This window comes from Diceros bicornis, chromosome 18 (assembly GCF_020826845.1).
Source record: "Diceros bicornis minor isolate mBicDic1 chromosome 18, mDicBic1.mat.cur, whole genome shotgun sequence".
In the NCBI taxonomy this organism is placed as follows: Eukaryota; Metazoa; Chordata; class Mammalia; order Perissodactyla; family Rhinocerotidae; genus Diceros; species Diceros bicornis.
In genome coordinates, this window is record NC_080757.1 from 34,450,108 (window position 1) to 34,476,301 (window position 26,194).

The window sequence follows — 26,194 nt, forward strand, 5'->3', positions numbered from 1 at the left end:
ACGCCGCCCCCACCTTCCCCCGGGGCCTCGGAGAGCCGCGCGCTGGGCGTGTGTGCGCGCGCGCGCGCGGACTAGGTGGGGAAACCTTCAGTGGAAGTGCTGAGTGTCGCTGGCAGAGAGTACACTGGAGCCCAGCAAAAAAGCCTCCAGCAAAAAAGCCTCCAAAGCACTGGAGCTTCCCGAAAGAAAAACAGAATAAAGGAAAGAAAAGAAAGGAAGCCCGTTCCCCTAGGGCCCGGGTTTCTGATAGTGTTCGATCCTCCCGGAGCCGGGCAGAGGCGCAGTGGGCAGCGGCCACTGCTCGCACTTGGACTTGGAAAGACGGTTTTTTCCCCTTTCGGGAGGAGGGAGGTGAGGGACTTGCAGGCAAGAGTTGCAGCCGCTCTAGGAACCTGCAGAGAGGAGAACTCTGGGGTAAGTAGTGTTCTGGCATTGGAGCGGAAAGGGGGAAGGAGGAGGGGGTAGGAGAGGGACGAGAGGGAGAGGGCAGGGAATGAATTATGCAAAAAAAAAAAAAAAAAAGGCCCCAATATTCCGCAGCAGAGGGAGAACGCAGCACAGCACTCCCTGGATGAGTCCCGCCCGGGTCTCCCGCGCCGAACCGGCAGGCGCGAAGTTCTTTTTAACGAGAAGAGAAACTCCCCAGATCCTGGAGGGTGACAGAGGCAGCCGGGGCAGGGCGGCGTGAGGAGTCGGAGCCCGGGGCTGGGGCCGAGGCCGGCGGCCGCGGTGGCCCGAAGCTGCGACGCCCAGCCCTGTCCTCCTCCTTATGGCCGCGTTCAGCCTCGCCTCCCCACCCCGGCCTCCTGCCTCCGCCCCCGGGCCGCGGGCGGCGGGGCTGACGTTGGGGCTCCCGGCGGCGGCGAGGACGCTCACCTGGCCGAGCCTCCCCTTCTCCTCCTCCTTCCGCCCCCACCTGCCCTCCTCCTCCCCTCCGAATCTGGAAGCGTCGGGATCCGTAGGCGAGGAAATAACGACCCCTGCAGTTGCATTGCGGAAAATCTCGGCGGCGGCGGCGCTAGTTGCAGGCGATGGAAGCGAGGCAGCTGGGGGTTCTGGGGAGCCCAGGAAAATAGCAGAGGAACCGAAAGCGCGCGCGCGACTTGGGGAGCCTGCGGCCCCCCGATGCGCCCGGGTCCCCGGCTCCCAACCGTTTCCGCTCGGCGCCCTGGACGCGCCGCCCGAGCCGGGCTCGGAGGAGGCGGGCTGCGCGCGGACTTGGGGACCAGGGAGGGTCGGCGGAGGCTGCTGGCGGCCGGATTATTCGGGCAATAATCCCTGCCTCTCTCTCTCTGTCTCTCTGTCTGCTGTGTCTGCTCCTCCCCCCGCCCCCCGGAAGCTGGAGGAGAACGGCCCCGGAGCGGAGCAGCCACCCTCTGACCATGCCCCGGTGAGGGGGGCGGACTTCGAGGGCAACTTGTCGCGGACCGCCTGGGCTTAGCCAGCGAGCTGCGAGCTGCCGGGGGCCCGGAACTGCGCGGCGCGGCCCGGCGGGGGGCTGTCGTCTATGTCTTCTTGGGGCGCCCGGCGGATCGGGGTCTCGTTTTTGCCGGAAGAGCCCAGCGCTGGTGGCTTCAGGTGGCTGCCGCCGCCGCTGCTAGTGCTCTTTCCGCCGCTCGTGCGAGGAGGGGAGACCGGCGAGCGGGGAGACCTCCGGGGCAGCGAGGCATCGGACATGTGTCAGCACATCTGGGGTGCACATCCGTCGAGCCCAAGGGGAGATTTGCCGGAACAATTCAAACTGCGATATTGATCTTGGGGGTGACTGTCCCTGGCCAGCTGTCGGGTGGGAGTGCGAGTGTGCGCTCGCTCGGGAGTGTGTGCGTGTGTGTGTGTATGTGTGTGTGCCGTGTCGGGCTCCCCCCTGCCCCCCCTGTTTTCCCGTCGAGTAATGCACTTGGAATGAGAATCAGAGGATGGAAATAGTCTGGGAGGTGCTCTTTCTTCTTCAAGCCAATTTCATCGTCTGCCTATCAGGTATGGGACGCGCTGGAGTCACGGGCGGGTTTGGGTTATGTTGTGGTGTTTGGAATGTATGGGGTTTTATTGTGTGTAGACACTCAAGTAGCCTCGGGGATGGGAGGGGAGGGAGGTGTTGGCAGAGACCTTTTCAGCTCTGCAGGTTTGCTTCCTTCAGAATTAAAAACCTTTGAAGTCCAAGGGTGTGTGTGTGTGTGTGTGTGTGTGTGTGTGTAGTGGGGGTAATATCTGTATGGAGTCCTGGAAGGTAGAAGGGGTGGGAGATGAGAAAGAAGAGGCAGATGGGTGTTGATTTTCAACTGCTTTTCTGGCTGAGAACTCTGGCGCCGAAATCTGAGCCTTGGCAACCTCCACCCCCATCTCCTGGCTTCCAAAGTTCCCAAACTCGGTGGTTCCAGGCTGGCAAAATGGATGCAGAGCCCTGCCCTGGTTTCTAGGCACTTTCCAGAGACTGCAGGAGGATGCGGGACTGGAGAGTACCGGCAGGAACCAGAGGGATGTGGAAGTCCTCCATGCCTTCCCCAAACACATCGGGACCTGGTTGTGATGGTCTGAAACACGCCAGCACGCCCCCCTCCACCCCAAAGAAAAGCAAAATCCATCTGAAACAACACAATATCATAAATACCACTTTAGACGCTGGTCTTTCCTAACTCCCAGTGGCAAAGATGTGCTGGCTCAGACTCACTGATTTCAGGCTCCTTGGGCCACTCTGTGGGTTTGGGAACTAATGGGAAGCCGGGGCATTGAGGTGAATGAGGCGAGACTTGTGCTTGCCTGCCCTGTGTGTCTTTGTGTTGGGAGGGATTCTGATTTCCAAGCAGTGTCTTTGTTAGTGCAGGGAATTGGGGGTGTGGAGGGGAGCCGTGAGAAAAAGCCCCAGGATCAGCAGTATTCCCCAGTTCAGTTCAGTGCTACCCCACTTCCCCTCACACCTGTCATTTAAGCATCCAGGGTAAGGTTGGTTTACAGTGCTCCCCTCTGCCTGCATTCCCTCTGCAGAATTGGGAACTCAGCCAACTTCCCATGAAGTCACCAGAAGAGGAGAGCGGGAACCTTGCCCCCTGTGAGCAGACACGTTTGAGCAGCATTGGGATGGAGGGACATGTTTCCTGCATCTTCCTGCAGCCCAGCTAATCCCCACCCTTTAAGCCAGATCTGATTCTGGATACGAAAAACCCTTGTCAGCCCTTACCATGGACCCACTTCCAAATACCACTCTTCAGTTTCAATGTTCTCCTCACTGGGCAGGAATAAGGAATCTTTTATTTGGAATTATTGTTTGGGGCTCAGCTACCCTACTAAGAAATATGCCTCTGTAATACTTTAGAGATACGTTGTGTACCTGGCAGACAATAAAAAGTGCCCTGGGGTCACCCCAGCTCCTCTAGTGGCACCTCTTTTACCTCATCCTGCATCTAAGAGGGAAAATTCCCAGGTGACTTATAAAGGTTTATATCGCCGATATGTCTAATGATGGACTGGGTGGCATCTCACAAGGCCACATTTTACATCTTTTTCTTCTTCATGTCTATTCCAAACTCTCTCTCTGCGTTCCATAATATTTCACCAGTTATAAAGTAGCCTTTCCCTACCTCTCTCCAGCATCATAATTTTCAAATCAGACAAGCCAGCTGAGTCCCTTTAAGATGTACAAAGGGTTAACATTCATTGACGCTCTGGATTTCCCCTTCCGTCCCTTGTCCACAGCCCCTACCCTGCTTTTGGTCAGGCCATCATAGCGGGGAACCAGCTGAGAATGGGTTTGTTCATGGCCTCCAAAAGAGACGCTGGTGGGATACGTGTCACAGCCATACCTGATTTGGTGTATCAGCAACTAAATTATATAAATAGAAGCATTAGGAGGAGATTATTTCCAGCCTGGGAGGAGTGCTATGGAGTACATGGCCTTTCACATGTATTTACTAAATAGTCATCATTGCTATGTAATGAGAGGATAAAAGTGTGAGCAAAATTGCTAGCTATTAGCTAACCACAGAAAACTAGGTTAGCATTCCAAATGCCTAGTTAGGATCTGCATCAATTTGCACTTTATGAAGATGTTTAGGCAGAGAGGCAACATTATGTACTCTATATTTACACATTCATAAACTTAACTTTAAAAGGTCATTCTTTCTCCGGGGCCAATGTGGCCTCCTCCCTCCATAAGCGGAACTACTCATTGAGTGATATCCGTGTATGTTACAATTCTGATTAGTAATATAATTATGACTCCTGGTTGCCACAGTTCGGAGGACTATTTTTTTCCGATCTGGCATCCTTAAGAGGTATAGGAATGCAATGTACTTAGGTTGAATGATTGTGTCTCGGGGACAGTTTAGTAGGTCTTTCATTTCTGTTGCCATGATTTGCAGTTTTAATTTACTCACAGCTGAGTTTTACCAAAAGGAACATAACCCTATGATCATAGGACCTACTAAATCTTGAATTAAAAAAAAAAAAATTTAAAAACCAAAACACCTCTCTACTGTCTTGGGATGAATTGCCCTACCCAGGAAATGGGTACCAGTTCTTACTGAGTTACCAGGCATCAGTGATTGATGCATTGGTAGGGTTGGCTTCATTACTGAGGCATACCAGACTAGAAAAGGCCAGCAAAAGTCTGCAGTGTAAACATTTTGCAGAAGGAAAATTTTCGTAGTAGATCTGGCTTGTGGAAGGTATATTGACTGAATTTCAGTTGGTAGCATTTGCTTTCAGGAATACTCTGGTGCTTTGTAGCTTAGTATTTTGTTCACCAAAGGTGCCTACCTTCATCCCACCCCACTCCCCAATTAAAAGCATATCCAAGGAGTTTTCTCCTTGGGCCTGTGTAGGTATATTGCTTAAAACATAGAGACCTGGGCTTGGTATTTTCGATGGCTCTGCACTAATCATTTGGTCGTGATGAAGCTCTTGGCAAGTGGGCCTGGGGGTCTGCTCAGCCAGCCTTAGCTAGCTGCTGAGGAAGTAGCGTGTGTGCCTTCCATTAGAGAGATGGAATCAATTTTGGCTACTTAAGGACCACAGAGCTGGGCTGAAGAGGGAATGCCATGATCTGGGAGTTCTTGGGGCTCCACATTAGACTCAGATCTCATTTTACTGAAAATGTAAGGCAGCCAAGATCCTTGAAGAGATAAGAGAAAGAGAGAGAGAGAAACCAGGATGGTTTTTCCCTGTGCTAGCAAGAGCACCATTCCCTTCTTACAAAAGCAGCTCAGATCAGCAAGAATGAATGCTTAGCAGCACCAGGAGAGAATTTCCTGGTCCAAAGACAGCTGACTGATTTAATTTACACAATGCATCCTACTTCCTTACTTTACCTCTTTGTCAGTTTATTCATAATAATAACAGCAATAACAATTATAATTATGTAGTGCTTTCACATAATATGAAAATACATTACACACAATATATTACATAATATTGCATATATTTGAACTCATCTGTTCTCAGAATTTGTAGGGTAATTTTATATGTAAGGCAACTAAAGCCCTCGGAGGGTCAACCTGGAGGTCTAACTGAGTCAGAATTCAGTATATCATTTATGTTTTGGTTCAAGATTTCTTTAAATGTTTTTATTCATCATTTTTTATTTTGATGTCTCCAACTGAAAGAATAAATTGTGTTATATGGTCGTAAATCTTAGAGAGTTTGGAAGTGGAAGTTTAGGAAAATTGCGGTCTAGAGCTAGAATTAAGGTAGCATTTGAGTTGTACATGACTCCGTCACTCAAACAGATGAAACCATTACCCAAGTTTGCCACCAGTGCCTTATGACCAGCAATCCCTACAAGCAAGGAATATTTCATACATTCTTTTCCTAATCTGAAAATTAAAGTGGTTTAACTTCAGCTTCTTTATATACAGAAAGGGAATAATAGAACATACCCCACGCATTTTTTACCTGGATTAAATAAGATAATATGTTCAATGATTTTCACATAGCACAATGTCTGAGGCATAGTAAGCTTGCAATAATACAATTATTTTTTCCTACAAATCTGGCATTTCACAAGTTTGTAAGGCCATGATAGAATAGAGCCTTTGCCTCCCTCCCCTTCAACTTGTTTAAAAGCAAAAAGAAAATCATCAGCAAGCGCATTTTATAACATTGGGCACGAATCCTACTTTCAAGGAGGCCTTGGCTTAACATCTTTGAAATGTCTCTTAATTTTCTTTCTTGTACAAATGAGACTGGCAGCATTAGGCTTTGGTGCATAGTCATGAGTGTAACCCACTACCCCTGTGAGCCCAATGTTGAGGTGAGCTTTGGAAAGTTAATAAATCACCAGGGAATGTAGTGCTTATTACCCAGGGGAGCGACAGGATTTTTCTCTTTCTGCTTGTAAATTCTAACTTGGTATAGACCCAACCTTAAAGTGCTTCCAGAATGGCAAACTACATGTGCTGTCAGTATAGCTTGAAATAGAACATTCCATTAAATAAAAAAAGAGTCCCACCCCAACAAAGAGTACTTATCTGATGATCTTATTGGCTTATATGGTTTCTTTAAATCCAGCTTCCCATGCTGGTGTCATGTAGCCATGTCACTGGCAGATGCCATCATCATAGATGAGACTCTCCTGGCAGTGAGATGAGAATCCTCCTAAGTAATATAAAATCCCTGGGGGAAAGAGACATGTCAATGTGGAGAAACATTTTCTTGGGTGGGAAAAGGGGGTTTGATTGCCATCCTAGGCAGTCAATACTTAACATCCCAATTTTTCACCTTAATTAAGCATTACATATTTGGGCCTTCCTTTAGGTCAGGAAGAGGTCCAAGCACCATAAATGTGTATGATAGAAGCCATTGCAGAGAGATGGAAGTTAGAAGACCCACCCTGCAATCCAGCTCTTCCTTAATTACCTATATGACTTTGGACAATTCTCTTAGCCTCTCAGAGTCTCAGTTCCCTCATCTGTAAAATGAAAATTACATCTTCTTTGCCTATTTTAAAGAATTATTGAGAGAAACATCAGAGAGTGATCCTGAATGTTCTTCGTGTTATGCAAATGTAAAGTATCTGTGTCTTTACTATATTATGGAATGATCCATGCTTAACATATAGTTATAAAATCAAAGTTGAGATACATACACATAATGTAGAGTGATATAAAATAATATGAATGATGCTTAATTGTTAGAATATAGTTATAAAAGCAAATACACAAAATGCACAAAAAAAGTAATGCACAAAATGTATAGTGATGTAAAACAATAAGAATGATGCCTAATTGTTTGCTAAAGAACATAAATGTTATAGAAGAGAGAAATCTAGACATGAAGGAAAAGGAGGATATTAGACAGATGTTGGAGGATGGGATAGAAGAGATGGAGGGGGCCACATCATCAAAAGGAGAGGAATAGGAATGAGTGAGATGTACACTAAGACTCTTTCAACTGAAATAAAAGTTTCCATTTGGGAGATACTGGAAAGTTGGGGTGATTCCACTTAAGGAGCTATTGAATTGAGAGAATATAGGGTGTCCTAATATGTTTAATTTCTTGGTGATTTTTGTTTTTCTTATTATGCTTCTTTACATGGATTCAGTGGACTGAACTTGGTTGATATTTGTTTAAAATTCTAACATTTCTTTGGATTTTGAATTTGTGTTGCATGTTTCCAAGTACTGCTGTACTTTGTATGGTTTGTAGCCTATTCAGGATTGTAGACAGCTGAGTTTTGGGGAGACTTCAGCTTTCTCATCTGTAAAATGAGATGATACTTACTTCCCAAGGTTAATCCTACAGGGTAATTGTAAGGAACAAAACACTATTTGTAAAATATCTAGCATGGTGTCTGGAATACAGTAACCATTGGCCAATTACACATATATGAGAGTAAGCATGGGCTTTGGAACCAAGATAGACCTACATGTGAATCCTACCTTTGGCATTCACTCTCTGTGTGATCTTGGAAAAGTTCTTTTAAGTTCTCTGAGCTTCTGTAAAATCTATAAAATGAGGATTGGATAAAATGTACATAAGATCTTGCCATAGTGCCTGGGATGTAGTAGTCACTCAATGAATTGGAGCTGCTCTCATAAAATCATCTTCATCAACATTATCACCATCATCATTATCGTTGTCATCGATAACAATACTTGTTGACACTTTGGACCTGTTCTTGTAAGTGCCAATTAGTTATTCAGTTATCTCTTCCGTGTTCAACAAGATAGTATTGCTGGCTAACTACGTACCAGGCGTAGGAATCATAACAATGAACAACCCTTGGTCCATCGTAGTTATAAGATGGTATTGTTTATGTGATAGAGATGTGTACAAAGTGCTATCAGAGTATAAAGCAAGAGCAGTTAACTGTTGTTGGCAGATGCAAATGGGAAAGGGGAAGGGTTTGTAGAGGAGAAAACATTTGAATCAGGCCTGGAAGAATACATGAGATTTCAAAAGAACAGGGAAAACAAAGACATACCATGAGGCAAGAATAGTATGTTCATAGACAAGAAGGGAGGAAAACAAAGCATTGGAAGTATGGGCAATGGGCATATGGAATAGGTGGGCTGGAGTAAGTGACTGGAAATCAGGCTAGAAAAATAACCTGGGGCCAGTGTGAAGGGGCTTGCAAGCCAAGAGAAGAAATTTAGTCCGTGTTGTTTAGTTATGAGGAGCTACAGTAGAGATAAGGAAAATGACAGTCAGGTTTGGGTACTTTTCTTCTTTGATTGTAATAAGCATTAACTTAGAAACCCAACTCCTTATCTTGTCAACGTTTTTTCTTGCTTACAAAACCCATTAAAAAAATACTGGCCTAGTACATCAATTAGGCCATTATGAGACATTCTGAGTGACAGACTTAGAAAAAAAAAGACAGTCGTCCTATCTCTTATGAACTGTGTGAAGCAAATGCAAATGTCTCCAATTTTGTACTTGAATAATAGTAATAATAATAATAAAAATAATAATGTCTTTAGCATTAGATGAATGCTAAGAGAAATGGATCATCCATGCATGCTTTTGTATTGTGAAGATTAATTGTGTGCCAAGCAATAGATGCACTATTTGACATGAAACAGATGCCTGAAGCACTGCAAAGCATTTTACAGCAATTTTACCTTATCACACTCTGCTCAACTCTTATTTCCAATCGACTGCATTTTCGCTTGGGAGAGTATACTCGTGGTCCACTAAATTATGTACTCATTTTACCCTCTCGATGGTCCAGTTACCATATAGAGTGAGTATAGAGACCTAAAACGAAATGGCCTCCTTTGTCCACTTAATCATTCAACATTTATTGAAGGACTGAGGATCCAGTAGGAATGAGTAAGACACTGACCTTTCTCTCCAGAAATTCATAATCTAGTAGGAGACTGATATTAAAAATAGTAGTAGTTACAGCAGAACATGGTAAGTATTATAATGAAAAGAGATACAATGTTTGAGTAGAACAGAGAGGGGATATCTGACTCATTCTGGAGTAGGGGCAGTAGAAGAAGGAGAGTAAGTAATGTTAGTTAGAAGATGCTTGGGCTGAGTCTTGAAGGATGCTAAAGAGTTGGCTTGGAAGATTTTGGCTGATTGACCAGGAGGAGTGTGATGGAGGAGGGATGATCATAGGAAACAACATTTGCAAAGACAGAGAGATTAGATGGGACATGATGAATTCAGGGGACTGTCAAGAGGTCAACATGGCAACAACTAGAGAGTGGAGTGTGACGGATGAGGCTGAGATAGAAGAGCCTTTAGGAGATATAATTCCAGTACGGTAACACCTTGCATATATTAGTAGTCAGTAAAAACCACTCCTGTGTGTCTCTGTGCAGGGACAGCATCCTTTTAAGGACCCAGAAGGTAGGTCTAGTTTACATCATTCTCCTCTTTGGGAACTGACCAGTCAGGGTTAAAGCTTTTGGCTCTAGTCCAGCTATGCTGCATTTGGCCCAGATTACTAGTTATTTTCCATTGTCGTCTCTAGTTCCAGGTGGTTTCCCAGAAGCTTTTGAGATAACCCAGATATAGATTACAGAATTTATCTCCTTACTTAGTTTGTCTCCATGTTTTTATACCCTAGAAAAAGAGCCAGGATTTTATTGGTTGACTCTGGATTTTGCAATGTGGCAATTATCACCTTATTCTCTTTGATAATTGAATCTTTCCCATAACTTTTTGCATTTTCATCTCATGTAACCTTAAACAAAACTTTAAGGGATTTCCATCATAACTTTAAGGGATTTCCATCATGCGGGGGTTGGGGTAGGGAGCTGTGGATGGTGAGAAATGGTCTGGGATTGCCTTTATAACAAAGCCGTAATTGCTCTTTATTAGCGAGATTGGACTGGTAATGGGGTGGCCAGTGTTTGGGTCTGATTACATTTGCATTAAGGTGCCATCAGGATGGCAGTGGAGAGATTATCAGTGGTTGCGAAGGAGACAGCCTACAAATGCTTTTCTCTCCTGATCTGGGAGAATTGGGACCTTTGTCAGAGTTAATCTTTAACTTTGTCCAATACTTCATGCCCAGTAGCTGAAGGGGCTGGCAGTAGGAAAGGAAGCCTGTGACTTTCAGGTGAGTTTTCCAGAGCCAAGTCCTGCTGGCTTCACAACACATTTGACAGCAATGCCAGAGTTGGAATAAACACATTTACTGAAGGATATGAGTCAACATATTCCCATTCTGCTGCCCCGTCTTCCTATCATACACACCTCTACCTTTCACCCTCAAGGAAAACAGTTTTGATGACAGCACTTATTCAGTAGGCGTAGGCCATTCCTCCTCCATAAGGTTGGAATAATAATAAATATCTCACAGGGTTCTTGAAATGAACTAATAAAGTGACATATCTATGGAAGGGTTCTGCCCCCACACCCCCAGTGTTTAATGTGTTGATTCATTCATTCTTCAAATGCTGATGAATGCCTCCTTTGAGGGAGGCACTGGGCCAGGCAGAAGACAAAATGTAGAACAAAGCAGCCATGATCTTTGCCCTTATAGAATGTATATTTGGTAATACACAAATACTGTTGGTTTTCTTTTTTTTTCCCATTGCCCAACCCAGTGCCTAGCATTTAGTAGATGCTCAATAATGAATGATTGAATTAATACGTGAGTGAATAACAAGTGATTTATAATGGCTTTCCTTCTTTCGAAGGCGAATGGGAGACAAGCTCTGAAGCTAGGAGGGAGGGGAGATGAAGAAGACATCTCTGTTAGCGGCCCTGTTGCTTCTACCACATAGGGATCTTGGAGTGTGCAGAGTCAGAGAGAACAGGAGCCTTCTCAGGGAGCAATGTATTGGATAGCTTTCCATTTCCTTCTCAGACTCAACTCATATCTGCATTTGACAAACCAGTGTTGGTTGGGGGACTTACAGTTGTTTAAAATGTATTTCAGCTGCCACACTATAAGACTTGAACTAGGACTTTAAGGATCAATGGATGTGTTATTCCTTTCTCCATGTCATCTCTGTTCCTGTTAAAAGAGATTGCTTAGGATACAGGTGTTTTCTTATTGGGTTCCAGCTTGGGAGAAGCCAGCACTAGAGAAAGCTCGTTGCCCCTTAGTCAGCATTGAACACGAGTGCTTTAGGGAAAGCCTGCCCACCCTCTAGTCTTGATGCAGAGCAATACAGGAAATGACTTGTTTCTAAGGTGTTTTCTAGTCTTGTGTCAGAAAACTTTACTTCCCTCTCTGGCCTTCTATAACAGAACTGTGGTGTAGCCCACTAGTTCTTAGCAGGGGGAGAGCCAGGAACCTAGACACGGAAAGAAGAGAGTGGATTTGCTGTGCTTGGCTGGGCATTCTATCTATTATCTCCTAGTTGAGCTTTTCAACTGGTCAGTTGGATGGTCTGTTGTTGTTTGTTTGCTTGTTAATTTAATTGCAGAAAAACATAAGGGGAGGTGATAGAAAAAAGGCCTCTGCTCTTAACCTCTCAGTAGTTATATGGAGATTATACTGATAGTTAGAAGGTGAGGCATCTACGAGTAATAAATTTCTGTTGTATGGCCTGGGTGCGAATAGAAATATGTCACTGGCTGTCTGAGTCTTGTAAGGCATCGTTAAGATACCAGCTCTAAGTCACAGTGGCTCAGATCTCTGTAGAATGAAATATAAAGTTGTGAAGTTATTATTTTTTGTATCTATAACAAGTTCCATAACAAGTGCTGTGTTGTAGTGGCCAGATGAGAGTCGTTTGCGATTTTAAGTGCGTTAGTTGGTGCAGCCTTTTTTTTTTTTCTCCTGATTTTAGAACTGCTGAAATTAGAGCTTGACTGAGCCAGGTAAAGTTTTGTAATGTGCCACATCTAAAGGTAAGACGTGTTGAACAAATTAACGAATAAGAGTTTTGTTTGCACATTTGCCGTTTAGGCTAGTGTGTGTTCCAGTGAAATGTTCCTCCTTGATTCAGCTCTCCTTGCAAGCCAAGGATGGTGTGTTTTAGCGTCACAAACATGCACTGGAAGTCATTGAGTTAATTTTACTGCTAAATATGGTACGACAACAGTATCAAAGAAAATTTAGGAAAACGAACTGGTTCCCTATAGACTAAATTTTTATTTACCAAAGTTTGCACTGACAACTTTTTCAACCTTAAATCTTTGTACAGTAGTCCTTCCTTATCCGTGGTTTCACTTTCAGCGGTTTCAGTTGCCCGAAGTCAACCGTGGTCTGAAAATATCAAATGGAAAATTCCAGAAGGAAACATTTCATAAGTTTTAAATTGCCCGCTGTTCTGAGTAGGGTGATGAACTCTCCTGCGACCAACCCGTGGGTCCTGCCCGGGATGTGAATCATCCCTTATCCAGCATATCTGTGCTGTATATGCTACCCAACCGTAGTCACTTAGTAGCCGTCTTGGTTTTCAGATCACTGTCACAGTATCACAGTGCTTGTGTTCAAGTAACCCTTGTTTTACTTAATAATGGCCCCAAAGTGCAAGAGTAGTGATGCTGGCAATTCGGACATGCCAAAGAGAAGCTGTAAGTGCTTCCTTTAAGTGAAAAGGTGAGAGTTCTCTACTTAATAAGGAAAGAAAAAAATCATATGTTGAGATTGCTAAGATTTACAGTAACTTTTATTACAGTATATTGTTATAATTGTTCTATTTTATTATAATTGTTATTAATCTCTTACTGTGCCTAATTTATAAATTAAACCTTATCCTAGGTATGTATGTTTTAGGGAAAAACGTAGTATATATGGAGTTCAGGTCTATCCATGGTTTCATCCACCGGGGGTCTTGGAACATATTGCCCACGGATAAGGAGGAACTACTGCTGTACTTTCAAAAAAATTTTATATTATATCTTAAGTATTTCCCTATGTTGCTTCCTAGTTGTGTTAGTTCAGGAAATTTTGGACTCTGTGAGAGATAAACCCCGCAATCTCAGTGATATAACACAGTAGAAGCCTACTTCCCCCTCTCTTTAATTGTCCACTGGTGTCAATGAGCGTGAGTGTGTGTGTTTGTGTGTGTGTGTGTGTAGGGGCTTGGTGAGGGAGAAGAGATAAAAGGGAAGGAATCCTGTCTTTTGTAGTGACTTGGGAATCTCAAGGCTTATGGAGGCTCTGCTCTCTTCAAGATATGGCTTCCAGTGTTGTCCTGGGCATCCACACCAACAGATGGAAAAAAATTGTGTGGAGAAGGATCGTGGGAGAGGTTTTTATGAGCCAAGCAGGAAAGTTGTGTACATCACTTCTGGTCAGTTTCATGGCCACATCTTATTGCAAAAGATCTTGAGAATTGTAGGCTAGCCTTGTGCCCAGGAGCAAAAGGAAAATGGTTTGAGAAACAATTAGCTAGTCTCTGCCACTTTAATATTCATTGTTTTCTTTGTAATAATTCCATATAGTTTATTCATCTGAAATAGCATTGTTTATATTTATCTTTTTCCCTATTTTTGAGCATCTATGTTGTTTCTAGTTTTTGCCATTTTGGGCATATGTTTTCATGTGTATAGATATTTATTTCTATTGAATTATTTCTTTAAAATAACCCCAATATTGTGATTACTGGGTAAAACAGTATAAAATTCTTTATAGTTTTGCCATGTTGCATCCATAAGTAGTGTATAACCTGTTTATGAGTCTCCAGAAATACACTTGAATTGCTTGAGAGAATAAATGAGTTTGTAGCATAGTAATTAAACCTTTAAAGATCCTTTCAACATGGTCCACCCTGGAGACTGTTAAACAAAAGCCAAATAGCCGTTGCATTCAAGATATTATTTTGCTTAATAAGTTAGATCAGAGACAGGAAACCATGGAAGCACAAGCAAATACCTTTCCTAAATCCAGAATTTTGAGACTTCTTTTTTTTTTTTTTGAGGAGATCAGCCCTGTGCTAACATCTGCTAATCCTCCTCTTTTTTTTTTTTTTTTTTTTTTTTTGCTGAGGAAGACTGGCCCTGGGCTAACATCCGTGCCCATCTTCCTCCACTTTATATGCGACACCGCCACAGCATGGCCCGCCAAGCAGTGTGTCGGTGCGCGCCTGGGATCCGAACCGGCAAACCCCGGGCCGGCAGAGCGGAGCGCACCCACTCAACCACTTGCGTCACCGGTCTGGCCCCTGAGACTTCTTAAGTATTATTCCTAGAGCGTAGTTCTATATATTACAGGGATGAGCAAATTGGTGGTTTGCAGAAAAGATTATTGGGGTGGAAGTTAGAACATGTTAAAGTTAGTGTCACCCTTGCCACTACTAGCTCTGTGGTGTGAGGGACGTCGTTTTACTGCTCAGGGCCTTAAGCTTTCTCTTTTTAAACAGGAATATTGGACTAGATAATTTTTAGGTTCCTTTCCAACTTGGAAATCTTATAGTATTAAGAGACTTTTATGGAAAATTATCCAAGTTTGCTGTTGATGCCAAACTTCTTCAGTTTTTGAAATGTTGAGGCAGCAAGATTAAATTACAGGAAGAACTTTTAAGACTATAAGTGACCAGAAAAGTGGCAAGTAACTTTTGAGATGGACAAATGTAAGGATAAGGTATGATGAGAGGATAACTCAAACTATATTTGTAGAATGATGACCTTGTAGTAAGACTCTGAGAAAGAGTCTAGGAGTCGTCGTTGACTGCTCCATAAAAGTGTTTACTGTGGCCAGTCCAGTGGCATAGTGGTTAAGTTCCCGTACACTGCTTCGGTGGCCTGGGGTTCGCAGGTTCAGATCCCGGGTGTGGACCTATGCACCGCTTATCAAGCCATGCTGTGGCAGTGTCCCACATATAAACTAGAGGAAGATGGGCATGGATGTTAGCCCAGGGCCAATCTTCCTTAGCAAAAAGAGGAGGATTGGCAACAGATGTTAGCTCAGGGCTAAACTTCCTCACCAAAAAAAAAGTATTTACTGAAAACCTTGGGGTCTGTATGCTAGAGTCTTAGAATTTCATTTCAACTCTGCACTTACTTGCTGTGTGACCTTAGGAAGTTATTTAACATCTCTAATCCTTAGTATCCTCGTTTATAAACTGGAGGTAATAACATCTATCTTTGGAGTTAAGGGAGACTGAAATTTTAAAAATGCAGCATAGTGCTTGGCACGTAGAATGTACTTGATAAATGGTGGGTTTTGTATTGTTATGTCTGAAGCTAAAAGAACAAAAGACATGTTGGGCAAAATTAGGAAGGAATTGGCAATATCATGTAAAACATGGGGATTAAATGAGCCAATTCATGTGGAAGTGTTTAGCACAGTGCCTGCACATGACACATAATCAGTTGAGGTTGGTTGAATCTGATTCACTAGGGGAAGCTAGGATGTTTGGGGAATATTTTAAAGGTAATAGGAAAGAAGACAATCATGTCTTTTTCATAAGATGATCTTCAGAGACAATTTACTGGATCTGGCCCACATTTTTCTTTAATAATTTAAAAAAAATTTTAAGGCCCCATATTTTCATTTTACAACTAGGGTTTAGACTTACCAAGTCCTCTAATATAGGTAGATAGTCTCCTGTAATCCAGTAAATATTCAGCTTGACGATGGTGGCATAAACAAAACCCTGATTGAGGAATTGGCTGATTGTTTTTCCTGCTTAATACATTAATAAATGCTGGTTTATTGGCCAAAGTAATAAAGAAGTGGGGTATTATGATCCAATCCATTTAAGATAAAAGATATAATATTTACATGTTCTAAAACTATCATTTGCTCATTTTTGCTGGAATTTGGTTACTCTATTTTCTTTTCATTATTCAGTCTTGCCACCTTCCCCAAGCACTAATTTACACACATGGTAACCTTAGCCTTGTTTTTTCAACAAATTTGGAACCTGAAAAGATAGTTTTGATTTATGTTTTGTGTTCACTTGAGAGAATGATTTTTAAAATCATTAATGCCTATTTTATTAATAAAATAATTAAATGCCTGGCTACTCCTGGGATTGCGACATGGTTCCTTTTCGAATATATCTGATCTGAGAATTTCAGCAAAAGGCATGAAAGAAAAACCAACAAGAAATAGGACAGATGACAAATGCTGTATTGATGTTAAGTAAAGACAAGCAAATTGTGACCTAAGTGTGTTGGTCTCGAGGGAGTCGGCTTTGGAGCTCTTCTGAGCGGTTGCGTTTTTTGTGGGATTTTTTCCCCCCGTTCACGCTGGTAGAGGCTGGATTACAACTGAGAATGCAGAGATTAATGGCCTGTTGTGACTAATCCGCTAAACCCCTACTCCCGTTTCTCTTAAATTGATTGAATTTAGAGAAGCCAAAGATAGACCCATACCAGTTTGCCTGATATTAGATCCCAGTAAATTAATGAGACTTAATAGCTCTAAGTACATGTAGCCAAGAATCACGGAACCTTCATGGAACATAGTCACTTTTTGCATTAGGAGATTCTTTTCTTAGTTGCTTATTAGAGTAGCTCTCAATGTGTTGTTTCATAATCTTTTGTTTTTTTAGAGAACATTTTCGCATGATTACAATTAAAAATTATAACACTAATATAACCCATTTTTGAGTAATTTAGAGAAAAAGAGAAAAGGAAACAGATCACCTGTAATCACAATAACCTGAATGCAACTGTTGTTAACAGTTTATTCCCTTCTAGGTTTTTATTTATGATCATTTTTACTTATTTTAAATTGTATTCCACTATTCTATTTCAGCAAACATCGTACAAGGGTTGTATGCGTTAAAGCAAGGCCCACCTAAAATGTAGACAAAAACAATGTGAAAATAATTATATACATAGATGGGTAGATATGGCGTTGATGAAAATCACAATTTTATGTTAAATTAGTGAGCTCAGTTTGGATGAAATTTGGAAAGAATTTAAATTTCTAAATCTTTAATTATGAATCTGTTGCTCTTGAAAAGAATAATTAGTAGGAAGATAAAAAGATGAGAAATGTAATCATAGTATTGGGGATTTTTGAGGAGAAATGCTGGAAGAGACAATTTAGAAATGAAGTTTGAAAAAAATGCTTTATTCAACTATTAAAACACAGAAGTATGTTTAAATGCACTGAGAAGGCATTTAGAGTGATTAAAAGCTTACAGACAGACAGACCTGGGTTTAAACTCACAGTCTGCCTCTTCCAAGCTGGATGGCTTTGGGTAAGTTAACTTCTTCTGCATCTCAGTTTTCTAATCTGTAAAGTGGGGATAAAAATAACCACCTCAGTGATTTTTTTTTTTTATGAGGAAGATCAGCCCTGAGCTAACATCCGATGCCAATCCTCCTCTTTTTTTTTTTTTTTTTTTTGCTGAGGAAGATTGGCCCTGGGCTAACATCCGTGCCCATCTTCCTCTACTTTATATGGGACGCTGCCACAGCATGGCTTGACAAGCTGTGCATGGGTGCGTGCCTGGCATCTGAACCTGCAAACCCCGGGCTGCTGAAGCGGAACGCGCGCAGTTAACTGCTGCGCCACTGGCCCGGCCCCTGAGTGATTTTTTATGTGTTAAATGACATGTGAAAGTAAAGCATTTAGTATGTTATTATTGGGCAGATAATAATGGCTTAATAAACGTGACCTGTTAGTCATATCACATGCATAACATGTAAGACGCGGCGAGCCACGTTATCTTTGTAAAGCAGGAGGATTCTTTGAGTTGCCTGCTTTGTAGGGAATATTGCCCTAGAAGCTCAGAAACCTTCAACACATCCCACTGACTCTACAAAAACAGTTCATATTATTAAAACTGATGTTTAAAAGTCTCCTATGGTGCTCTATAAACACCTTTCCAACTTTGCTCCAATTTGCCAATTCACTATTCTGTGAACACACCTGGCACATATTTACCTGTGCCTTTGTTCATATTGTGTTTCTCCACCTAGTTTTCACCCACCTGAATCGTACCCATTTCACAAGTTCAGCCAGAGGGCTCCCTCTGTGAATGCTGTTGTGATCAGTCCAGTTAGCAGAGGCCTCTTGGTTCTCCACACCCATTGGTTCTTACTTTCTCCAGCGCTGCTCGTCACCCACCTGTCTTTCTTCCTCTATCAGATGGAAAACTCATTGTGCTCAAGATTCATATCATCTACTTGTGTATCCTGCTCCCGTTCCTAGCACAACATGCTGATTGGTTGGGTTTTACTCCCAGTCTATAATGATAATTACAAGATTATCTGCAGATATTCCAAGTAGCGTCTGTTGATTTAAGTTTTATTTCCTCTTCCCAACCCACCTAGTCCCTCTTAGAGATGCCATAGCTCAGGACAAGGCTCAGCAAACAGCAGCCTGTGGGCTAAATCTGGCCCATCGCCTAGTTTTGTAAACAAAGTTTCCTTGGAACACAGCCATGCTCATTCATTTATGTATTGTCTATGGCTGCTTTTACACCACAGCGACCCAGCTGAGTAGTTGCAACAGAGACGGTATTGCCTGAAACGCCTGAAATATTTACTATCTGGTCCTTTACAGAAAAAGTTTGCAAACCCTAATGCAGACGATTGATTTGAATGCTTCCAACAGTAGAATAATAAACTGGATGCCTGGGTAATCCGTTTTCTTCAATGGAAGATTGGTTAAATTATAGATGAAACGTTAAAAAATTTTTTTAAACTGTGAGGCTTTGGAAACTCCAGAATTATCTTGGCTTTTGTGGATATCTTTGCAGTTTTTCCCACCCCCAAGGGGTTGCTTAAGCACCTACCACCGAAATGAAATCTCAGTTTGTGCTGGTTTGGATTTGTAAAGCTCCCTTTGCTGTCAGAGGAGTTTGGAGTAGCTCTGGCCCTACACAGGCAAACATTCTGGGGGGAAGCCACCCTCCCTGGGGGGATGGTTGTGCTAGAGATGGCAGCTTGGCAGGGAAGGAGCAAGCTTTCTGAGAGTACTGTTCTGCTGCCAGCTCTTTGAAAAGAATAACCCTCCTCTTTTGGGAATGTGAAGGTCAGACCGCATTCAGAAATAAGAACATCACCTGGAAAGACAAGCAATTTTAGGAATGACAACCTGAAAAATCAAACCTTTCCCCTTGCTGATTGAGACAGGCCACACACACAACCCGAGCCATGATCAGTTTCTGCACTTGGATAGAGCATTTTCTCCCAAATCACAAGCTGAATGAGCTTTGTGGGGCTCTGGGAGGCGATTGTTGTCTTCCCTGGACAGATGGGGAAATTGAAATCAAGAAGCAGTGTCTTAGCCTGGCCACAGAGAGAGTAGGTTCTGGCAAGGGCCCAGCAGGACTCATAGGAGCTGGATTCCCAGGCCTCTTAGACGTGACATTTGCATTGAGAAGCCGGTAAAGCAGATTCCAGAATGCTGCTTGACAGACGCTCTTTTGAACCCTAGATCAGGGCTTGGCAAGCAATGGCCCAGGGACCAAATCCAGCCTGCTGCCTGTTTTTGTAAGGCTGGGAGTTAAGAATGATTTTTACATTTTTAAATGGTTGGGAAAAAAATCAAGAATATTTTATGTCACGTGAAAATGATAGGAAACCAAATTTTGGTCCAATATAAAATTTTATTGAAGCACAGCCACGCCCATTCATTTCTGTGTTATCTATTGACGAGGCTGCTTTTGCATTATAACAGCAGAGTTGAGTAATTGTAACAGAGGCTTTGGCTGGCAAAGCCTGAAATATTAACTGTCTGGTCCTTCACAGAAAAAACCTCGCCAACCCTTGCTCTAGAGTGCATGTAATATAATAAAGTCAATTTTATTAAAGTGTAATATATATAAAATACACTCATTTTAAATGTACTGTTTGATAACTTTGGAAAAAGAATATAATCATGTAAACATCACCACAATCAAGATACAGAATATTTGCAGCATCCACCAGATTTCCCTTTGCCCGCTCAGAGTCAATTTCTCTCCCACCTTTGAACTCAGGCGACCATGGATCTGATCTCTGTCAATAGTAGCAGCTTTTAAATGTTTGTTTCCTGAGCATTTCAGATCACTAAAGACTGTTAAGGAGGGTGGTAGTGGGGGGGTGTGAAAACATAAAGTTGATTTTATTCTTTTATTTGATAGTTCCTTAATTCACTCCAAACACACACCCTAAACAACCACTTCACTGTTTATAATATTAGTAGCTAACAGGCACTGTACAAACAGCTCTCCATCTATTATCTCATTTAATTGTTTAATCTTATGAGGGAGTTCTTATCCATCTCCCATTTTACTGAGAGGAGTCAGAGGCACCCAGGTTAACTTGCTGAAGGGCACACAGCTGATAAGATATAACCTAAGACTTGAACACTGATAGGTCTGAATCCAGAGTTTGAGCTCTGCTGCCATCCTACACACTTATTCAGTCCTCTCTACAAGCCTGCTTGAGGGTGTAATATCAACATTTTATAGAAGAAGGAAGCTCAGAGAGGTTAAGTGACTGGTCCAAGTCACCCAGCTGCTAACGGCCTGAGTTAGATAGGATTTGAACTCCTAACTGCAAGCAGAAGGCATAGAACAGAGAGCAATTGAAAAACATGATTTTGAAAAATCAAAATCACCCTGTCCTACAAATGGGTGAACTCAGAGCCATGGGTGAGCAAGCTATAGATAATACAGGGGTGACTGTGGCAGTAGGTGAAAAGCAGGCTTAAGCCAGATGTACTTTTGCTTTCAAAACTAACGGATGTTCCAAGATGATTTAATTTAATATAAACAACTAATGGTGGTAAAGTGCTTTGAAAAACACAGAGGAGTGCATCCATGCTGACTAGCATCAATAATCAAAATCTCTCTTCCTATCCCTTCACAACCAGCGTTATATCTGCATTGGTCTGTTTGAATTGAAAAGAGAGGGAAAATCAAAGTCTCGGAGGAGAGCTACCCAGGGTGTTCTCTTTCCATCCTCTTTACACCTGCTATGACAAAGGATGGTGCAGTTTACCAACCCCTGGTTTGAATGATGGCACTGCATTTCTTCAGAGCTTTTTTTACTAAGCACTTGACACCTAAAAGGTGCCCCAAAATATTGTTTGTTGTTCCAGTTTCCTAGGAACGCTCCATCAGCCTCTCTGCAGGCTCTTCTTACAACCCAGGACAGGAGGCCATGTCCCCTGGGGTCCTTAGTTGTATATTACAACAGAACCCCTTCAAGACTAGTCTGAGCAGAAAAGAAATTCATTAAAGCATTTGAGGGGTTCACTGAGTCTACGGGTGGGCCAAAGAGTTGGAATTGGAGGCTACACTTATAAGAATGTGCTAGAAGATTGCTCTGGAGAAAAACCTTGTTCCTGCCAGTGCTGGGCAGAAACAGCCAAATCCCATCGCTGATGTGGACTAGTCACTAGGCACTACTGGTGTCCAGAAAGCTGGACACTTCTGCCACCAACCTCACCAGAAAATGAATTCCACATCAGACCTACTTTCTCGTGTTTTCACGTCAGAACTGAAGTCTCAGGCATCTGAGATTGGCCAACTTCAGTCACATGCCTGTACCCTATCAAAAGCAAAGTTCAGGATTCTACCTGGGTGAGATTGGATACGAAAGGCAGGAAATACTCCAAACGTTAGTGGATTGGCTGAATAATGGCCCCCCAAGGTGTCCATGTCCTAATCTTGGGAGCTGTGAATATGTTACCTTACATAGTAAAAGGGACTTTGCAGACAGAGGTGATTACATTAAGGATCTTGAGATAGGGAGATTAGCCTGGATTATCCAGCCTGGTCAAATGTAATCACAAGGGTCTTTATAAAAGAGAGGCAGGAAGATCAGAGTCAGAAAAAGGAGATGGGACCACAGAAGCTGAGGTTCGAGTGATGTGCCTTGAAGATGGAGGATGGGGGCTGTGAGCTAAGCAATGCAAAGGTCTCTAGTAGCTGGAAAAGGCAAGGAAAGGATTCTCCCCTTGGGCCTCAAGAAGGAACACAGGCCTGTTGATACATTGATCTTAAGCTCCCTAAGACTCATTTCAGATTTCTGAGTCCCAGAACTATTAAGATAATAAATTTGTGTTGTTTAAAGACACTAAGTTTGTAGGAATTTGTTACAGCAGCAATAGGAAACTAATACACATTGGAAAAGTATTCCAAATGTGATGGGAAACCAGCAGGCGTGACGTATGTCCAGCACAGCAGCACTGAAGGAGAAATTGTTTCCCACATCCAGTTCATAGGGCCACCTTTCTCCACCCTCTGAGAGCATCCTAATAGCATCCTGAAGTGGGCTTGGGGAAAAAGCTGAATAATTTGCTTGTGATTATTCATTCATGATTCACTTTATTCATTCCATGATTTATTCAACATGTGTTCTATTCATTAAATAAATATTTACTGGAGTTCAGTGCCAAGCACCGTGAAAGATATTATGGTTACAAAGGAAAATAAGGGAGTGAGACGTAGAGCTAACAGTCAAGAAGTTCATAGACACTGGGTTTAGATTTAACTGATTTTCAGCTGTCTCTCTATATCACATCCCACCAAAAATCCACATTAGGGTGGTTTGGAAGAATGGGACTTAGGATGTTCAGATGATTCCAGAAGAGGAACCCCCACAATTTACATATAAAGGCATTATAACTGGACTAAATATATATATATTTTTAAATTGAATGTCTATTATAGCAGTAGTCAATACTTATTGAGGGCTTCCTCTGTGTTAAAGATAATGCTCAGTATTTTATATGTTCTATTTTCATATAATTATATCAACCTCATGAGGTCTGGACAATTATTTTCCCCATTTTACAGATGAGGAAACTGAGGCTTAGGAAATATAACCAATTCACATTGCTAGGAAACAGAGCTGGGATTTGAACCTCAGGTAACTGAGTCCTGGGTGCACATGTTTTGCTGCCCTGCCTGCTTGTGTGCTAAGCACTGGGTTAGGGGTTAGGGATTCACATGTGTAAGAGAAAAAAATCCCCATAAGTGAACCTCAAAATTTAGTGAGTAAAATAAGCTATGAGAATGCAGACAAAGAATTACATAGCTTTCTAAGGTGATTGATTTTAAAGGGGAAAACCCTTGTTTGGATAGATAATTTCTGATCTGTTTGGTTAAAGATGGTATTATTTTACAACATGAGGTAGGAGCAACCCCTATGTTGCTTTCACTAATTTAGGTACAAAATACATTCTAGATTATTTCTATTTTAAAATCATATTCCATAAAGAATATACGTGAGTCGTACTTTCCCCTTTCTCCTCCTCTCCACCCATAGCTATAAGCTAAGGTCAGTGCTTTGGTCAATGGTGTTGCTTACTTTAATGCCCCTTGAAGCCTCTTGCCAGAGAGTGTAAGGGTCAGGGATGCAGCCCTCCAGCACCCTGTTCTAAGCTGGGTGCCTCCCCCCTGCAATGGCTCATCAAGCACCCACATAGAGGGGTTGAGGCTGGGCTGGACTGTGAGCAAGGACACACACCTATTACTCCCAAGATGAGTAGTTACAGTGTGTGAGATCTCCTGACCACTGAGCTAAGGGCTACATCTTCGCCACTGGCACCCAGGTGTTCTTCTCTTTGGGTTCTGGAAGCTGCTGTTTGCTGAGTTACTGCTCAGCAGTCCTGTTGACAGATGGTGTGCCTTGCTCATTAAATCAGAATCCTCCCCACTCCAAGGGCCCCAGGCATGTTGGGAGACAGACTTGGTGGTGTTTTCTCATGCTGAATGGTCTGCAGCTCAAGAGCGTGAAGATAAATATTCTGCTTGATTGTGCGTCCACTAACTTAAGCCTTGCTGGGTCTATTCCCTTCACTTTGACAGGGGAGATTTAGAAAAGTGAAATGAAGTGCTGTTAGGCACCCAGCTCCTCCATCCATCACTTTCTCCTGTAGTTTCCCAGCTTGGCTCTTTGGTCTGAGACTTGTCTTCACACAGTGTTTTATATCAGTTACACACAATATCCTGACCCAAAAAGAGATCTTCCCCATCCAGAGTTCAGGGCTTAACTTTGTTTTTGAGGCAGTATTGTGCAAGGCTTATTTCTTTGGAGAGCTTGTTGGAGGAGAAGACAACAGCCTATGCAAAGATGGGGTCCTGATATAAACCAGTGTGGCTCTGACACAGATAATAATTGTGATTATAGAATGACCATGTTAGCAAGTTGTATATTTATCCTAAGAGCAATGGGAAGCCACGAGAGGGCGTGATCACATTTGAGTTTTAAGAAGACCTCTCCAGCTACAAAGTAGAAAATTGTGAACCAGCCCTGATGGCCTAGCAGTTAAAGTTCAGCACATTCCACTTCGGGGGCCCAGGTTTGGTTCCCGGGTGTGGAACCACACCACTCGTCTATCAGTAGCCATGCTGTGGCAGTGGCTGACCTAAAAGGACTAGAGGGACTTACAACGAAAATATATAACTATGTACTGGGGCTTTGGGGAGGAAAAAAAAAAAAGAGGAAGATTGGCAACAGGTGTTAGCTCAGAGTGACTATTTCCCAGCAAAAAAAAAAGACCAAAAAAAAGAAGAAAACAAAGACAAAGTGGAAAGTTACCTGGGAGCGAAGTGGGGTGAGGGAGTCAGGTAACCTTGAGGGGGGCAGTCGAGAGACTCTGGTGGCAGTCTGAGTTAAAGATGGAGGTAATCTGATGAAGGTGGTGGTGGATATGGAGAGTAATGAGGGGATCAGGAGCTGTTTAGGACATGGATCAATGGAGCTTAATGAATTGCATATAGTGGGAATGAGGGAGCATGGTGAGTCAGAATGAGACCCCGCTTTCGCGCTCGTGAACTGGGTGGATGGCAGTGGCGTTCATGGAGCTAGGGCACAGTGGAAGAGGGGAACCATCATGCATAGCATGCCGTCTGCATTGAGTCACAGAGAATTGCAAGACACCGTGAAGGAGAGAGCGAGATGTAGAGTTGGGGAGGGGGGAGAAAAGAAAATAATAACAAAAGAAAGAGAAGACAGTGTCCTCTACCAGAGAGTATACCAGGGCATAAGAACAAACAAACCTACTATTACTGCCATTTTTAACTAATATTGACAACACCGCTATTACTAGCTGCCGTCGATTGCTTAGTATATGTCTAAAGCTTAAATAGCCTTCACTTCTTACAAAAACCATGTTGATAGGTATCATTCATCACCCCATATGGTTGAACAGAGTCAGGCTCAGAGATATTAAGTAATTTAGCTGGAGTTAGAAAACTAGCAAACAGCCACCCTATGATTTGAACCCTCTAAAGAATGTACTCATAACTCCTAGGGAAACTGTCACCCCAAGGGACAAATAAACAAGTGCAGGGTTAGAGTGATGTAAGTTAAGAATAAAGTACTGAGATAACAAAGAGTCTGATAGGAGGTCATTGTGGGAATATTTCTTGGAGAAGCTGAGATCTGCTGGTTTCGAATGAGGCTATCTACACCGGATCTCTGGGAGCAAGTACATTAGTTTGAAGTAGGGAGCAAATAAATGAAATTAATATCCTGTAGGGTGAAGAGGGCATTAGAGGTAGCTTTTTGAAACATCGTTCTGCTTTATTACCTTTGATTATGCTACTTTGTCAGTGAGGTAAAGCTCAAATGCTTAGCTTGGCCCACATGACTCTCACGCCATGTTGAGATGCTTTTATAGACTCACTTTCCACCTCCCACTTTGCACCCTATGCTTCAGCTGTAAAGGATCTGCCCTCCCTCCCTCCTTTCCTTCCTTCCTTTTTTCCTTTATTCATTCCTTTTTTTCACTTATTTTTTTCAGCGATCATAAATTGAGCACCTATTATGTGCCAGGAACTGTGCTAAGTCTTGTGGGTCTTGGGGATATGAAGGTGAACATCTCAAGGAGCTCATGGGTGGCTATAGTACACGGAGTTGTTAATTCATTGTATGATACTTTGACATACACTATTACAAAGGTTGGGTCATGTGAAAACAGAGACCAGAAGAGGGT

The 26,194-nt window shown here is 42.7% G+C and overlaps 1 protein-coding gene across 2 annotated transcripts in view; it reads left to right on the forward strand.

Moving 5' to 3' along the window:
• The first annotated feature begins 910 nt into the window (after positions 1 to 910).
• CA10 (carbonic anhydrase 10) overlaps positions 911 to 26,194 on the forward strand; it is a 459,693-nt gene continuing 434,409 nt past the window's right edge. Inside the window, exon 1 of one of the 2 annotated variants that reach the window (XM_058560658.1) lies at positions 911 to 1,977. In XM_058560658.1, coding sequence (XP_058416641.1) covers positions 1,917 to 1,977 — 61 coding nt within the window. In that variant the 5' untranslated portion in view covers positions 911 to 1,916. The remainder of the gene's footprint in view (positions 1,978 to 26,194) is intronic. The other variant, XM_058560656.1, reaches the window with a different exon arrangement.